The sequence below is a fragment of the Schistocerca gregaria genome, chromosome 9 (assembly GCF_023897955.1).
Source record: "Schistocerca gregaria isolate iqSchGreg1 chromosome 9, iqSchGreg1.2, whole genome shotgun sequence".
Lineage (NCBI taxonomy): Eukaryota > Metazoa > Arthropoda > Insecta > Orthoptera > Acrididae > Schistocerca > Schistocerca gregaria.
The window spans coordinates 108,280,645-108,300,027 of record NC_064928.1 but is presented as its reverse complement, the minus strand read 5'-3'; the positions used below and the strand labels follow the sequence as shown (position 1 = coordinate 108,300,027).

Sequence of the window (19,383 nt, the reverse complement as noted above, 5' to 3'; positions counted from 1 at the left end):
TGTCCATGTTTCACTTCCAGACATGGCTACACTCCACACAAATACTTTCAGGAACGACTTCCTGATACATAAATCTATATTCGATGTTAACAAATTTCTCTTCTTCAGAAACGCTTTCCTTGCCATTGCCAGTCTACATTTTATATCCTCTCTACTTCGACCTTCATCCGTTATTTTACTTCCTAAATAGCAAAACTCCTTTACTACTTTATGTGTCTCATTTCCTAATCTAATTCCCTCAGCCTCACTCGATTTAATTTGACTACATTCCATTATCCTCGTTTTGCTTTTGTTGATGTTCACCTTATATCCTCCTTTCAAGACACTGTCCATTCCGTTCAACTGCTCTTCCAAGTCCTTTGCTGTCTCTGACAGAATTACAATGTCATCGGCGAACCTCAAAGTTTTTACTTCGTCTCCATGAATTTTAATACCTACTCCACATTTTTCTTTTGTTTCCTTTACTGCTTGCTCAATATACAGATTGAATAACATCGGGGACAGGCTACAATCCTGTCTCACTCCTTTCCCAACCACTGCTTCCCTTTCATGCCCCTTGACTCTTATAACTGCCATCTGGTTTCTGTACAAATTGTAAATAGCTTTTCGCTCCCTGTATTTTACCCCTGCCACCTTCAGAATTTGAAAGAGAGTATTCCAGTTAACATTGTCAAAAGCTTTCTCTAAGTCTACAAATGCTAGAAACGTAGGTTTGCCTTTTCTTAATCTTTCTTTTAAGATAAGTCGTAAGGTCAGTATTGCCTCACGTGTTCCAACATTTCTGCGGAATCCAAACTAATCTTCCCCAAGGTCCGCTTCTACCAGTTTTTCCATTCGTCTGTAAAGAATTCGCGTTAGTATTTTGCAGCTGTGACTTATTAAACTGATAGTTCTGTAATTTTCACATCTGTCAACACCTGCTTTCTTTGGGATTGGAATTATTATATTCTTCTCGAAGTCTGAGGGTATTTCGCCTGTCTCATACATCTTGCTCACCAGCTGGTAGAGTTTTGTCACGACTAATACACAGATAGCTAAATCAGACTGTGTTCAAGTAAAGACACTTCAACGGTCAAAATTTTAACAATAAATTGTCATTGTATTCGTATCAGAGTTTTGAATTTACTGCCATCCAGTAAAGTTCTCATATTCACATTATTCTTGGAGCTGAGCTGCCTGAAGCCTGACATAGAAAGCTCTGATATATTAAGTGAGTCACTGAACGAAAGAGAGGTTAGATGGCTTAGGAGGGGTAGTGTTCATTGCAGTTGACAAAAATATTGTCTCTATTGAAGTTGATTGTGATACTGAATTCAGGTGTATGCGTGTCACAGGTAGGAGGGAAACCACGTGAACTGCTGGATGCTTTTACTGTCCACACGATTCAGCCGTGACAGCTCTCCAACCATCCGAAGGCAGTCTGCAGCCAGCAGCACGCCACCATAGCAACTGTGGTTACTAAAGTTAATAAATTACTCAAGAAGGCTAGGAGTGTGTTTCTGATAGAAACAGCAGATGTATCTTTGCCAGCATCTCATTTACACAATGAACTGAAATGATTTCCTATCATTATGAGGGACACACAGGAATCATTGCCAAAGTTTAACAAATTTTAAATTGCGGTATGGAGAAGGATGTGCCTAGTAAGTGGATTAACAACGGAAAAGCCCCATCGTGGTATAACATCAAAATTCAAAAAATGCTGAGGAAGCAAAAGCTATTGCAGTCTCAGTTCAAAAGAGAATGTACAAATCACAACTGGCAACGGTTAGTAGAGACTCGTGTGTCTCTGAAAAGATATATGCACATATCATACAACTGATACAGTCCTGCCTTAGCAACGAATCTGGCCAAGAACCTAAGAAAATTCAGGACCTATGTTAAATCGTTAAGCAGGTCCAAGGCTTCCAGTCACTTGTCAACCTGCCTAGAGAGACAGCTGAAGATACCAAAATGAAAGCCGAAGTTTCAAATTTCATGTTTAAGGAACTGTTGACATTGGTAAATCTTACACACATAGCATTGTTTAACAGACTCCCTTATGGGTGACACAGGAATAAGCATCCTTGGCATACAGAAACAATTGAAAGAGTAGAAAACAAGTGAGTTGCCAGATCCGGATGGAATCCCAATTCAGTTTTACAATAAGCACTCTGCGCATTGGCCCCTGGCTTAGCTTCCATTTATAATGAATCTCTTGCCCAGTGTAAAATCCCGAGCAACTGTATATAAGAAGGATAAAAGAATGGACCTGGAAAATTCTCCATGAAGAGGTTTGCAACAGCTGGAGCCAACGGGCTACCCATTGAGGATATTGCCACAGATACTGGGCCATTAAAGTATGTTTCTTTCAATACGTTGACGACACGTTCGTCATTTGGCTACACAGACATGAGAAACTAGAAGAGTTTTTGGAGCACCTGAATGGCATTAATATCCAGTTCACCATGGAGGTGGAAAAAGATAATGCACCGCACTTCCTCAACATCCTTGTCCACCGTAAACGAAATGGGTGCCTCGGCCACAGCGTTTACAGAAAACCCACCCACACACAGACCTGTACCTGCACACCACCAGCCATCATCATCCAGCACAGAAGCGCACAGTATTACAAACATTGGTGCATCGTGCAAGAGTAATATCAGATGACGATAACCTGCCCCATGAACTGAGCCACCTACACAAGGTTTTCAGGAATAACGGCTACAGCACCCATCAATTGAAAGAAGTGATTTCTGAGAAATATCAGAATAACACCACCGACGAAGAGCAGGAAAAGAAACTTGCTTTGCTGCCATTCTGTGGCTCTGTGTCAGACAAGATAAGCCGCCTGTTGAAAAAGACACAAGATCAAATCAATCTTCAGGCATCCAACGAAAATCCGTCAATTACTGAGACCAGTTAAAGATGTAGTAGGCCTCAGAACATCTGGAGTCTATGAAATAACTTGTGAGTGCGGCCAGAAGTACATCGGACAAACTGTGTGCACTGTGGAATAATGCAGGAAAGAACACGAGAGGTATTATCACCTACGCTATCCAGAGAAATCTGCGTTAGCTTAGCATGTGTTCGAAAATGGTTGCCACATAAAATTTGACGATACCTCTGTCGTGGCTCGCACTAACAGCTTCAGGGACAGTTTAATAAAGGAAGCTATTGAAATAAAAATTACCGCAAACACCCTGAATAGAGACAGTGGCTTGCAGCTCAGCGCTGCATGTGATCCAGCAATCGTGCAGTTGAAGAGGGCACATCGAACACCGACTCAAAATACGTCCATATATGGCAATGCCACGGGCACCAGTGACGTCACAGCCATCGGCTAGCATATATAATGGCGCACTAACAGCCTACTGGCAGTCATACCACTTGACAATGGCCAAGGAGTGCTTGAACGAAGGCTCGTGTAGTTTTAAGCAACTGACGCAATTGGAAACCCGAGAACATTTAATTCAATGTTATCACTGAGAGACTGTATTCATTCAACTTGCCCTTTTATCACAATACACCATGAACTGTGAATGAAGGACAACAGGGAGATTCCACATTTCTAGATTTACAAAAATGCTTCACCCTGTGCCCGGACTGTTAACGAAGGCACAAACATGTGAAATAGGTTCCCAGATATGTGAGTGGTTCAGAGACTTCTTAAATAATAAAATCAAGTCTGGTGAGTGTTCGTAAGAGTAGGGTATCATCAGGAGTGCCCCGGTTATGTGTGATTTCCTATGTACATAAATGATCGGGTAGAAAGGGTGAGCAGCAATCTGCAGTTGTTTGTTAATGAAGCTGTGGTGCACGAAAAGGTGTCAAAGTTGGGTGACTGTAGGATGACACAAGATGACTCAGACAAAATTTCTAGTTGGTATGATGAATGGCAGCTTATTCAATATGTGAAAAACTGTAAGTTAATGCAGATAAGTACAAAAAACAAACCCATAACGGTCAAGTACAACATTAGTAGTGTCCAGCTTGACCGAGTCATGTTGCGAAGCGATATAAAATGGAATGAGCATGTGAGGATTGTGGTAGAGAAGGCAAATGGTTGACTTCAGTTTAATGGCGAAATTTTGGGAAAGTGTGGTTTACCTGTGCAGGAGCCCGCACACAGGACATTAATGCGAACTATTCTTGAGAAATGTTCAAGTGATGGATCTGCACAAGGTTTGATTAAAGGAACAGATCATAGCAATTCAGAGGCAGCCTGCTACATTTGTTATTGGTAGGTTCGAACAACATGCAAGTATTATGGAGAAGCTTTGAGAATTCAAATGGGAATACCTGGAGGGAACGCGACATCGTTTTCGAGGAACACCATTGAGAAAATGCTGAGAGCCGAAATTTGAAGCTGACTGCAGAAAGATTCTACTGCCTTCGATATAAATTTCGCCTAAAGACAGTGAACAAAAGATACAAGAAATTAGGGCTTATTTGGAGGTATATCGACAGTCATTTTTATCTCGGTCTATCTGCGAGTGGAACAGGAAAGCGAATGAATAGTAGTGGTACAGGATACCCCCTGCCATGCACCATACGTTTGCAAGGTGGTGTCACACAGCTGTTGCTAAATTTGACTTGACAATTACTTAACCAGCCCATGTCCCCTGGCCATGATGGATCAACAGAGGTTTTGTATTTAAATTTCTCATGCTGAGACAGCTACAGAAGGACTACTTGTGGGCCATATATGCAGCGCAGTGTGGCTCAAACTAAAGTTTTCTTCTGCATGTCAGTACCCATGTTGACAGCTAAAAAAAACTAAAATCTTGTGTGCTCTGTCAGTCATAAATGAGGTGCCAATTTGTACAGAAAAGTGAAAAAAATAGTATTATTGTGTTGGTTGCTATTTTTATCTGCGCACACTGTGCCATAATTAATCAGGAGGCATCACTTCAAAAGGTTCGAGAAAGTACCGATTCTCAAGACCCAAACCTCTGTCTCTCAGAATCATGGTGTGGGGAACTATCGAATGAGACAACAGGATTGATTTGGTAGTGATCAAGGAGAAGCCAAATACTCAACAGTATGTGGCAAGAATATTTAGCTCTACTGAAATACCCTTCAAACCCTTGGTGGGCACATTCTAGCAGGATAATGTGAGACCACGTCACTTCAGTTCACACCGCAAATGCCTTGACGATTGTACATATCCTTGAATGTCCCTTGATTTGCCACCCACAGAGAATGTTTGGGAAGCAATGTTAAAACATATTCTTTCACACCAGCCTCCAGCCAGAATTCTTCATGGACTGACATCATACGTTTCAGGAACATTTGGAGGCTGTTTGCTGCCAACACACACATGGGAGTATTTGTCCCTGTAGGAGCCATGCCTCATGCTGATATTAATGAACAGACATCATTTCCAAATGGAATACAAGTTTAACCACTTTAGTACCCATTGTGTGATAAGCATCTCCATGAAGTCAGCAATTACTTGTTTCGTGTGCGCACTCCTCCTCTCACCACCCATACATTATGTTAATTCTTTCACTGTCATTTTTAATATGTCTTCTCATTACTTTCTATGAACCTATCTTGGCATACCGAATCCTACTTTAGATTTTCTCATTTGTCTCCACTGCCAACTTGTATTTCACCTTGTAGACTATCAACTGTCATCTGTGTAGTTATTTAACTATCTCAATTTATCTTTTTTGTAACAGATCCCAGTAGTCTCCACTTCTAACACAGATCACTTTCTATCTCCTCATATCGTACCATCTTCTCTGGATAATGTCTTTCCTCAGAGAAATAACAAAGCGCTCACTGTAAGAAAACTATTGATGAGGGGACTGAATCAAAATATGTCAAATGCCATAATCTAATATTGGTGCTGTGTTTATTGCTGTATTATCCACAAAAACAGGAGTGATAAGGGGTGTTAATGATTACTGAAATGTTACCTGTAACTGAATTTCAAATCATTTCATTTATTGACTTTTAGCACAGTGTTGACCACTAACTGGAGTTCTTGAAAATAAAAGAGCAATCAATACTGATCACTACCAACTGATTGTTATCGATTTAACTGCTCCTATCAACCAAATCACCAAGAGCCTTCTTAGAGTGTGCATAATGCAATAATGACCATAAGACTAATGTAACTCTTTCGAACTTGACACCATACACAAAACTTGAATATATATACATACCATCTGGACTGAAGTACAACTAAGTAGTCAAAGAATTGAAAAGGTGTCAGTTTATGGTAACTGAGTGCTATCTTCCATTGCAATTATAAAATTAACAAAAATACTAATGCCCCTAAATAAGTTGGAAGAAGTCATTTGGGCTAGTATACGACATCAAAAAACAGTCAGTGAAAACATATGTTTAGGGAAAAGAAACAGCAGTAGGAAAGAAAGGGGGGAGGAGGGGGGCGGTGTAATACATGTTACACATTTCCCATATAATACACAGAAATCAGATTGATCCATTGTTCATTGTGTACCATGTCCTGCACTTCGGCTCCACAGCATTTAGCAAATGCATCTCAAATGTTGTCACTAGTAATTTATTAGCTCAGCAGTAATTTGCTAGCAGTTAACATTCCTGGTTTCTAAATACCATGTGAAATTAAAACTAGTCTGTGTGTCAAATTTAACTGTTACTCTTCTCCTGCCTTGAACTATCATAACACTTCCGTCATAGACTACTGTTGCTAACCATAGAATAACATCCTTTATTCATTTTTTTTTATAACACCGTGTGACTGCTGCTAACCCTAGAGTAACATCCTTTATTCATTCTTTTATAACACCGTGTGACAAACAATGTCTAATACATCACTATTCCTCTGAGCCGCATCAAATATGCCTTATTCCCATTCAGTTAACAAATGTCACTGGTATTCTGATTTTTTGAGATAAAAATATCCCTGTACATCTAGGCACATTTAACATTCCAGATACCTTCCAAGTTTAGCATATGTGCTTTTCCCTTATTTTCCCCGAGTCCCTTTGTTCACTAAAATAGACATGTACATTTTGCTCTATCATTTTTTAAAGATACAAGTTTTCGCTAAGCACAAGCCACTGTTCAACAAAGTGGACTGTTTGGTGCTTCCATTTGCTGGAGCTTGTGCATACTACATGAACAGCTGAGCTTCCATCTTAAAATTTCCTTGGAAGGCAAAAATGGCTGATGAGAGTGTATGGGTTATTAGCAAATAATGTTTTATACCCAAATAACTGGAAAATATTAGCTTCTAAGAAGTCATAATTAATTTACTAAAAAATTAGTACAGTTTTTCACAGCTTGTCTTTGAGAGAAGTAGATGTCCATTTTAATGGACACTGGAATTCACTGCTAAAAAGAAACAAATCTTCACATAACCCAAAACTCAAACCGCCTAACACCAGAGTGTGTGAAATATTGTAAAGCATTGCAATTCTGATTAGATGCCTGTTTACAATACCCTATATGTTTTACTGTGAAAGAGGCCCTTACAGATGAATCACTAGTAGATTTGTTGGTGAATGGAGGATGTTCTGACCTGAGCGCTCTTGCAATCATGAGGAAGATGACCCTATAGATTGCAGTCATTAGCAGCAAGCAGTTGTGGATGAAATACATCAAGAGCCAAAACATGCAGATGATTCATCAAGTGATGATAGTGCTGAAGAAAAAGAAGAAGAATAAGAAGAAGAAAATGACGCCAATGATAATGATGCTAAAAGTATAGGTGATGAAATTCCGAATGAAAACATAGGCAATGATAGGAGGAAATTTTTGAAAAAAATGTGAGAATATGTTCTTAGAAGTAAACCCACCCTTTATTTTAAGCAGAATGAGATTTCAAGAAATTGTTGATGGTATACAGTGACCAGCCACAAATTGTTTCTAGGTTACTTTATTCAAAAAATACCATTACCAGTTTCATATTTTTCAAAATTCATTATCAGATAGTTTTTTCTTTCATTTTTAGTTTTTTTCTTTTATCAAAACAAATTATACATGGGTTTCCTGTGAGTTTCCCTAGGAGAAACAATAATTCAAAATTACAAATGTGTAACCAAAATAGTTGCACTACAGATTTGTGCCGGAATACAACTTATATGAAATTTCCATCTGGCGCAATTATTTTTGCAGTTTTCTTGAATTGATATACACTGTCAAGAATGTTTTTTTTACAGTCACAAATGTTGCAGTGCTTTTTAAACCACTTTCATTTGGCCACAAAAAGAATTTTCAATGTGCACAACATGTTTTGATTTGCAATATATCAAAAAAATACACAGTTTACAAAGTAGAGGAGTGTCAAAGATGCTGCTATGCAATGATACCAAGATACTCCATTATTTTTGGGGAAAGGCAGCCTAAATTACTGTTATGTTAGGTTGAAAAAGTACTTTACTTTAAATCTAGCGCATTAAATCCAAACAGAAATGATAAATATGTGGGATTTTGTGAATTATGTCATATTTTATATAATGATATGAGATACAAATGTGGGCAAGAAGTGAACGAAAACTGTATGTACTATTTGAAGATTGATGATGATAATACATTAAAATTTATTAGTATTTAATGCCATAAATAATATTGACTATTGTACGAACATGAAATATTATAAGATCAGGTACTTTATCTCCAAATAGGTGTACAAATATTATTTATATTGGAGTACAGAAAGTACTTTCTGGAAGTTTTTCAGGAAAGGAGTGTTAGCCAATTCATTCTGCTCATTAATGACATAATCAGGGGAAGAGTTTTTGTGTGTATTTATTTCTATTTCCCTCCAACTTATCCGTAATGACTCCTTTTTCTGTTAAATGTAATATTTTCTTGTTGCTTTCAGTGATTTTTTACTGAGTGGTTTTCTTCTGCAATGTGAGCTGCAACTGTAAATTTGTTCAAGTTCCCAAGCCTTCAGGCATCAAAGTGTCATTCTGCCTCTTTGACTAATCTAGAATTTTGGGCATGAAACATATTCGAGCTCATATATTCCTAATTTATTGTAGGGAGGCCTTGGAAAGATTTACGCCATTTATCACTTTTTGTTGTACTTTATTATTAGTAGTCAAGCTGATATTAGTATTTTTCTTTTTAGATAAGTTTTCAATTTGTTACGATATTGGGACTATGTATGGGATAATTGTATATTTATGTTTGACTTCTGCAGGAAGCTGATGTGTTTTGAATTGAATACTGTGGCTTTTGTTTTTATTGTGTTGTGGATTTCTCTATTATTATACGATTATAGCCATTACTATACACAACTGTTTAAATTAAAGTGATTTTATCTGTGTGATCCAAAGGTACCTTTTACATTCAGTGTACCATGTCCCTGAAATATGACATTTTTTGTTGGCTGGGATGACATAAGGAGTTGTTGATGCCGACATCTGTCGTGGTGGGTTTCCTGTAGATGATAAACTGATGTTTATGGTTAATGCTACAGATTTTAAGATCAAGATAATTTTTGCTTGTATTTGTTTCATGCTCAACTGTGAACTTGATATTTTTATGCCTTTTACTGAGGTCTGTTGTCAGTGCATAAATTTCACTGTTTGTGCTATCAAAAAACAGGATTGTATCAACAACATATCTTTTGCACTATAAAACTTTCTTTGTGATTCATCAAATAGCTGAGAAATATTTCTGTTTCCAGAATGAGATTTTCACTGCAGCGGAGTGTGCACTGATATGAAACTTCCCGGCAGATTAAAACTGGGTGCTGGACCAAGACTCGAACTCAAGACCTTTGCCTTTCACAGGCCAGTGGTAGAGCACTTGCCCGCGAAAGACAAAGGTCCTGAGTTTTAGTCTCGGTCCGGCACACAGTTTTAATCTGCCAGGAAATTTAATATTTCTGTTCTTTGTGGTTGATGTAAATGTCAGGTAATATACCAACCAAGCCGCTTCCCACTGTCAAGCCGTCATGTTGTTAGTAAAACTTGTTGAAGCTACAAAAACTGTGCTTCAGGGTGAGTGTGAGTATTTCTATGAATTCACAGGACTCTGCAGTACTAATTTTCTTATACCTAAGCAGATTGTTGTGTATGGTAGTGCTATTTTCAAAGTACAACATTTGGCAATGAGGTCTTCCAGATTACGGCTTATAAAATATGCAGGTCTGCTTCTTTAGTTAACTACAGTGAGAATAGGACAGCTTTCTTTATGTATCTTTGGCTGTGCACATACTTCAAGAGCTGAGGATTCATTGTTATACAGCTACACATTTCATATGTATTTGGTAAAAAGTTACTGTTACTTAAAAGCTTACAAAGTTTAGTTTGTAATTTCCTTGTGGGGTCAGACTTTATTTCAGTAATGTTGTTGCTATGGAAAAATTGTGTTTTCTCTACATATCCTTTTTATGTAATATGACAAATCAGTAAATGCAACCCACATTGCAGAAGAAAACCACACAGTAACTAAAAGTAACATGAAAATATTGCATTTAACATAAATATGTTAGAGAAAATAGAAATACACACACACAAAAACACTTTCTCTGATAATATCCTAAATGAGCAGATTGAATTGGCCAACACTAATTTCCTGAAAAACTTAAAGAAAGTACTTTCTATGCTCCAATATAAACACTTACCTGCAGGTCAAGTAACTAATCATATTGTATGTTCCTACAATAGTCAATATTATTTATGGCACTAAATACTAATAAATTTTAATGTATTATAATCATCAGTGTCCAAATATAACATAAGGATTTCACATGCTTCTTGACCACATCTGTATCTCTTATGTTACAAAAAATAAGACTGTAGTTCTGTAATTAAAAAAGTAATGTATTTATCATTTCTGTCTGCATTTAATGCACTCAATTTAATTTAAAACACTTTTTTGATGTAACATAACAATAACTTATGCTTCATTTCCTAAAAAATATGCCTTATCTTGTTATCATTGGATTGCAGCATCTTTGACACTCGTGTACTTTGTAAACCGTGTATTTGGTTTCATATGTTGTAAATCAAAACATGTCGTGCACATTGAAAACTCATTTTGTGACTGAACGAAAGTGGTTAACAATGCAGTCCATTGTTTCTGACTGTGAAAATACGAACATCCTTGAGAATGCATTTCACTGAAAGAAAACTGCAAAAACAAATGTGCCAGGTGGGCACTGCATCTCAGTTGCATTCAATTACAAGTCTGCAGTGCAATCATTTTGATTACACATTTGTGATTGAATAACTGTTCACCCTAGAGCAGCTCACAAGAAACCAATGTATAGTTTGTTTTGGTGAAAGCATGAAAAAAAAAAAAAAAACCTTCTGATGATGAGCTGTAAAAATTTAAAACCAGTAATGGTAGTTTTTCAATAAAGCAACCTAAAATCATTTTGTGGCTGGTTGCTGTACATCATCAACTATTTATTTCATGTAACAGTCACGGTCTCCAATCATGTCTTTGACAAAATTGCGGAAATAGATTTGTTTATTGGGCATTTTAGGCAGCTTTTGCTATAATAGGTTTTTAATTGATTTCGCATTTGCTCGCACCAGTATCCCTTCTCCTGCAGTGAAAGGATACATTCCATGTATGGGACATGTGGGTACAATGGGACTATTTTACACAATATTTTGATGCTGATGATGGAAGGAAAAGACTTAGTTTACTAACATGAGCTGAGCTGAAATTACTGGCAAGTCACTGCAATTGACTGTGAATGAAATGTATGTGTTTTTAAGAGTCATAAAACTAATGTATTGTCTTTAATACTCAAGAATAACAACGTACTTGAAAAAATCAGCACAGGTGGCAGCTATAGCCAACCAGTTTATACAAAAATAGATATTTTGCTATCTATAGTAATGAAAAAGTAGTCAATGACCACAGCACCTCAGAAGAAGAGGAAAACAAACTTTGGAAATTTAGATCCTTAATGGACAGAGTGAAAGAAGGATGTATAAAACTACCACAATAAACCACCTTGGCCATTTGAAAACAGATTATTTTGTTTACAGGCGTTTGCACTGTTAAGCAGTTTGCTCAAGGCAAGCCCAGTCATTAGGGATTAAAGAAATTTGTTTTGGCTTCTCCTGTAGTATTTGTTATGGATTTGTAGGTGTACCTGGGAAAAGAACATTTCCTTGTTCTACAGATGACAATAATCTGGGTGTTCGAGAGTCCGCAGCACTTAGGCAATTTGAAACAGTCACTTATCTTCTTTGATAAGTATTTTATTTTACTGTCTACTGGAAACCCTAGAAGGAAAGGCCATTGCATGTTCAGAAACAATTATGAAATTACAAGCACCACCAGAAACACACCTCACAGCACATAAAATTTTAAGCAAAATGCCCAGGGGGCTCTTCAGTCTGTATGGCAAGACAATATACTGTGTGTGATAAAATGGTATGACCTGAAGTCCATTCTGCTTGCATCTACAAAACTAAGTGTACAGCCTGAGAATAAATAGTTAAAAATAAAATAAATAATTTAATTTAGATTCAGATGACAAGAAATTACTTGTGTCTCAATACAATTTCAACATGGGTGGCATTAACCTTGTCGACAACATGATTAGCTATTACAGGGACAACGCTCAAACAAAAAGGTGGACTGTAAGAAATATTTTTCATTCTCTTGATTAGTAATTGCAAACATCTTAGTGCAATATACGGTGAACACGATTAAACTAAATGAGCCCGAAAAGAATATTCTGCACTTCATGGCTTGCAAGATAACTTTGGCAAAGGAATTCGTAAAAAAAGATTATGATACTTTCCTTGACATATATAACAGAGAATGATAAATGAAAAAGGAAGAGAAGTAATGACGATTGTACACCACCAAAGAGGAGGAAAAACAATCTTCCAGTCACAATGAATTTGGGGGGGGGGGGGGGGGGGGGGGCGTGTGCGTTGAGGGCAGTGGTTGCAGAAAAAATAAAAAAAATGTGTCAAATTTGTGAAGCATATTTTTCTCTCTGCATAAAAACTGCAGAGATGCATGAGACACTATTTTGGAAAAGAGTTAATGATCTGCAGTGTTGTGTTTAGTGTTACATATTTTTGATATATTTTTCTTAAGCTTAAATTATAAATGTTACATTTCCTTTACATTTTATTACTAATAACATTCATACTGTGCAGGTAACAACTTACATTTACACAACAAAACAAAAATAAGTTAAAGATCTTGCTAAAATATACAATCAATTCATTTTGGAAGAAATATAAGCAAGCTTACTCATCCCTGTATATCAAGGAAGAACTCTTTGTAAGTCCAGCAATATCTATCTATTCAAACCTAATGTCCACCTCTTTAATCCCCCTTGTACCACTGGGCCCCACAAGCACACTGCAAATGCACATATCCTTCTTTTCAAAAACTTATTTTCAAAATGTATTATTTTCTCTCTGAGTCCACTGTATCCAAAGATGATTTGTTCATTTTCATATTTACAACACATTAAAATTTATACATCATTTTTGCACTGAGTACCACTGGGGTCAATATGACCCCATATACATACTGGAAATATGTATCTCCCTTGTTTTCAAAGTTACTATTTTCAAAATATGCACAATGGAGATACATATCTCTTAGAGCACCTATTTTCGAAATATATGACTTTTTCCCTCTAACTCAGTTGTATCCAATAATGTTTTCTTCAGTTTTATATTTACAACATACTGTATTAAAATTTATTCATTGTTTATCACACTGAATACCACTGGGGAATTTTTTTTTTTAATTCTTGAATGTAACATTCATGAAAATATAATGATGACTGTTGCATTAAACAGTTGTAATGTATATTATTACGTTAGATCATTAAAACACTGCCAATACATCAAGTGTAAATTACAATGGAAATCAGTGAAAAAAAATGCAGTGCGATGGTTAATATGTTGTTTGTAATGATTTAACACAGTTCTGAGGATTACATTATTAATACGTTGGTAAAATAGCTCTGCGCCTCAAGAGATTAATTTCTCATGTAATGCTACTTCATTATTTACATTCTATCTTTCACACAAACTCTGATCTGAAAATTCCACCATCAACTGAGTCTTCCTTTTGACATGTGGACTAAGTGAAGTTATACAGTAATAGGTGGAAGCAAAGTTTCCTGGCTAAATCACAAACAAGTATGACTAGTGCTAATCTACTAAAACTGGTTATAATGAGAATTACTTCTAAATTACTTTATAGGCTCCCCATAAAATGTGAACCCTGGCAAGGTGGGGTGGCTTATGTGCTTCAATGGTACGAAAGCCATACTGTAGATACATCCACAAAAGAAGGGTATCTGTGGAGGGGCCAGACTATCTCGTGGTTCCTATAAGCCTTCACAGTAGCTGCAGGCGTAACAGACTGGACAATCGACTGATCTGGCCTTCCAAAATTACCTAATATGGCCTTGATGTGCTTGCACTGCAAATGGCTGAAAGCAGGGGAAACTACATGTCTCCCTCCCCAAAGGCATGCAGTTCTAAAGCATGGCTTAATAGTGATGGTATCCACACACTCAGATCAAATATTATGGAGGTAAAAACTGGGGTCCTATAGGTCATAGCAGGGAATTTTAGATATTTAATTGAGTATGTACGTTAGATAATTTAAAGGGGGAAGTCAGATATAGTGGCAATTAGCAAAGTGTGGTGGCAAGAAGAACAAGACTTTTAGTCAAGTGAGTAGTACAGGATCAAATAGAGGTAATGTGGGAGTGGGTCTAATAATAAATGAGACACTGTAGATGTGGGTAAAATGAAGAGAACACCCACGACAGTAACCCACTACTTGGCAGATGATGATGAGTTTGAAAGCTGGAAGATGAAATAAAGGAAATTACTCAGACAGTTCAGAGACATGAAAATTTAATTGTGATGGGTGACTGGAGTTCAATAATAGGAGGAGATCTACAAGGACAAGGAATGAAAGAGGAAGCTACATGGTAGAATCATTGCTCTTTATCTGAGAACCATCTATGAAGGTTGATTACAGAAAAGAAACCGGGAGAGACTGGAATGTTTTGGATTGACTGCATAATAGTAAGAGATTTTGAAACCAGACTTTAAACTGCAAAAAATATCCAAGGGCAGATGTGGTCTGACTATAATTTACTGGTTATCAACTGAAAGATTGCAGAAACATAGGAAATTAAGGGGACAGGACATAGACAAGTTGAAAGAACCAAAGATTGTTGAGCATTTTGGAGGAAGCTTTAGGCAATGACTGACAAACAGGGGAGTGGAATGCAACAAAAGATGAATGGGTAACTTAAGAGACATGAACAGGTTGAAATAGGTAAAAGACAAGGCCTTGTAAGAATCCTTGGATAACTCAGGAAATACTTAATTTCATTGATGAAAGCAGAAAATATAAAAAAATCTTAAAGGTCAAAAATGCTGTATCCGCAAGTTGCTGGATACCAGTGCACACGACATAGAAAGGGTGAGAAACAATGACCACACAAGGCGGGAAGACCATCTGGGGTTGCCACTCAAACCCACGCCAGAGTTGAGCAACGGGTACATGAACGGTGGGCCCGACACAACAAGAGCAAGTCAATAGCAATCTAGGCTACAATAAAGTGTGACAAACTTTTGAAACAACGCTGTTGACAGATGAAGTACGAGCCACAATCCAAATCGAGACCAGAGTGGAAAACCAATATCAAGTGGAGTCACTGGCGAGCAGTCAGTAGTATAGTGGAAATAGTAATGAATGCTGTCAGATGAAGTACACGACTGACAGAGTGGTCGAGAAGCGTCAGTATTTATGCCAGCCGCAAGGGACACCAGCCAGTAGTGTATTCACATTGCGAGACGGTGGCGCACTCACTAGACGTGTGCAGTGCCACGGTGACAGTGTCCTCCATCAGCCATCAAGATCCATTTGTTCCAGCAGACATTCAACTTCCGTGTGGCCCAATACCAGTTATGTATATTAGGTTTTATGGAAAGAGAACAACTTGTGGACCATATTAGAGTAGCAGAAGAGTAAAAAGGTGAAGACGAAATAAGAGATACGATATGGTGTGAAGAATTTGACAGAGCACTGAAAGACCTGTCAAAACACGATCCCTGGAGTAGATGGCATTTTGTCAGAAATAGAGATCCTTGGGAGAGCCAGCCATGACAAAACTTTCTCACAAACTGTCCAAGTTTTGGGTATGCAAGCAAAATGGATTTCTGGTCATAACACTTTATCACACACAATACATTGTCTTGCCTTACAGACTCATGAGAGATCTCCTGTGCATCCTGCTTAAAATTTTATCTGCTGTGAGGTGTACTTCCCGTGGTGCTCAAGATTTCATAATTGTTCCTGAACCTGCAACACCTTTTCTTGCTAGAATTTCCAGTAAAGACTGAAGTAAAATATCTATCAAAGACGATAATGCCAAAAGTTTTGGAAACTTTTTTAAAGGTGCTGTGGAAGGTAGACTGATGCAGCAAGTACCCCACTTTTCAGTCAGAGACTTTTAAATAAGGAGGAACATATTCACATTTCTGTGCTCTGATAGGAGCATTTTTCCGCTGGCTAATATATGTTTTACATGTTTGGAACTACTTTCTGGAATTGTGTACCCTTGTATGGTAGTGTAATGTGGACAAAAAGAAATGCTAGAAATTAGATGAGCAGATCCATTAGGTATTGAAGATGTATAGATTTAAACAGGAGGAAGAAAGACATTTTTGGCTAAATCTGACAAGACAGGACAGGCTGACAGGACACATCCTGATGCAACAAAGAATTGCTGATTTGGTAATGGGAGACTGTAGGAGGAGTAAAAATTGCAGAGGGACACCAAGGTACAAATAAAGTAAGCTGGTTCAAATGGATGTAGGTTGCAGCACTTACATGGAGATGAAAAGGCTATTGTGGAGAGCTGTCTCAAACCCGATGTCCACTGGTAAAAATCTATTAAATTTTTGCACCAGAGTATAAAACTACAGTATGTATAGTCTGTAGGGAAATTATTGTTACTTCTAATACTGTGGTTGTAAACTGAAGCTAATTTCATCCTAAATTCACTCTTATTATTAGTAATCGAAGTATGCGCATTGCCAAATCGATACTACTAATACACTGCTTGACAACTGCTAAGAAACAGAGACTTTGTTGGGCAGGAATAATCACAGGCCCTGATGAAGGACATGAAACACAGTGCACAAGTAATTGAGATGGAGTGATACATTTATATAGTTTTCACCACATGAGAAAATGTGATAATAGTCATGCATAATGTTCCTGTTTGATCCAGATAAGACTCAATATAAAGGGACTCTCAGTTCGGAATATGCCCTCCTTGAGCAGTGATTCCCATTTTCCATCTGATATTCATGCTAGTTACCAAACTGTTGAGTCCTTGGGGGATATTGTCCCACTCCTCTCTCAAGGCAATTTTCAGTTAAGAACAGTTTGGGGAGGGGGTGATCGCTGAGGAACATGTCTGCCAATAGCATCCCAGGCATGATCTATAGTGTTCAGGTCCAAGCAGTAAACAGGTTATTCCGTAAATTCCATATCTTCACTTTCCAGTGTTTCCGGCACCTCACTAATCCCGTGTGGGCGGGCGCTGTCAGGACCTACTGCACCCCTGAACAGACGTGATCATAATCATTTGCCATGGTGACGTGGCAGTCATTAGTGAACATCACTCTGGACCACTATTGCTGAACCCACCCAACATGCTCCCTACACTAATGAATATCTTGACAATGCTGTGGTTGAAATGGGATGCATTTAACAGGTTTCCCAGAATACAACCCAATGTGATGTCTGTCCCTTGGTGTCACTAGGGTTGCATATATCTGTTCTCTTGCAGTATGGTGATCCATCTATGATCACCAGCTTGCTTTCACATAGCATTTCCACCTTCAGTGGCCTTTTCTAATCACGAGATGACACTTTTAGGCATGCCAATTACTTTGGCTACAATAGTGATATCTGACCAGCTTTGAGCCATCCAACTGATTTTCCATGATTGCAAGCTCTCAAAGGATGTCTTGCAGGGTTGGTGTTGTATCAGATGGAATATTGCACTAATTGGATCCACTACGACCTTCATTAAATACCACACCGCATGAATTGTCAAATACATACAAGACATTCATGCACAGGCTTTGATGTAGTTTTCCTTTTACTATCACTGGTTGCATGTTCCATAGCAATTGCAAGTTGTTCCCTAGCAAGTATCAGCTGTTCATTACCAGTGCCAAGCAGTGTATGTAGGCGCACAGACCTGTCTCCGTTCTGGGCGTGGCCTCTTGGCATCTGGTTCGCCACAGTCCGGTGTCCTTTTTGTCAGCTTCTGAACTTTCAGAACATGCTTTCTCGATGAATAATGTTGCTTCGCTTGAAATGGGGAGCCAAACTGAAATAGAAAATACAACTGCTTCATTGTGTGCTTCCAATCAACTCCAACATAGCAATGTTGTGTGTAAAATTACTAAAGGCAGAATTAATTCACTGGAAGCAGTGAGTCTACAAAGTTATTCCAAATCATATCATTAAGGCTGAAACATTGAGTCTATTTAAACTGGAAAACATTTTTTTTTAATATGAAACATTTTGAAAACTGAGAATACAATAATGTGGAATTGATTATAAAACATCACTTTTATTACATGTGAATAATGACACATGATCTCTGGCATAATTCACACCACAAATTATTTGTAAGACATTGCGTGCAAAAACTATCATAACAGTTCTATAAAAGGTCACAAAACAAAAATGAGGAAACTACATGGACATCAATTTACTACATAACACTCCCAATGAAAAAAAGCATGTCACTCTAGTTCCTAAAACAGCAAGAGTTACAAAATAAGCAACACTGATTCCAAAAAGAGATATCATGTTCAGATGCAGTACCCATAGTGAAATAAGCACTTGAAGTAAAGTAATTCAGCATCATGTATTATCTTCAACTTATTTGAGAGATAAAAGTTTCCAACATATGAAATACTGGATATTTAGTTTCTTAATTGAGGAATTAAGTATTATTACATCCTATATAAAAAGCAGGAAAAATACTTTAATAACTCAACAAATTATTCTTCATGACAAGTTAAATTTATAAACTACGGTACTCTCATTCATGAAACAATGAAGACTGAAGACAGTCCTTCACATATATTCTTAAATATGGGTTTTAGAATTAGAATTGTAACCATCAGTGTATTCCACATAAGAAATGTTAATCATTTTTATGGAGAGGTAGAAACTTCAGAATAATAAGCTTATATATGTTGAAAAATATGCAGCTCAAAAATTTATCAGTAAGACTTAAACAAATTTGATATAGTTCTTGCAAGTAAACCCTCATTTTAGAAATTTTAGTCATGTGTAATTATTTACCTAAGAAAGTTTACTGTTAGGAAATTTAAAAGGAAATAAGCAAGGAAAGTTAGTAGCTACCATTCCCAATAACAAAAAAACCATACG

At 37.4% G+C, this 19,383-nt stretch overlaps 1 protein-coding gene across 1 annotated transcript in view; it reads right to left on the bottom strand.

The window, feature by feature from the left end:
• LOC126292264 (uncharacterized) overlaps positions 1-19,383 on the bottom strand; it is a 73,615-nt gene that overhangs the window by 13,629 nt on the left and 40,603 nt on the right. Inside the window, exon 4 of the mRNA XM_049986163.1 lies at positions 18,176-18,307. Coding sequence (XP_049842120.1) covers positions 18,176-18,307 — 132 coding nt within the window. The remainder of the gene's footprint in view (positions 1-18,175; positions 18,308-19,383) is intronic.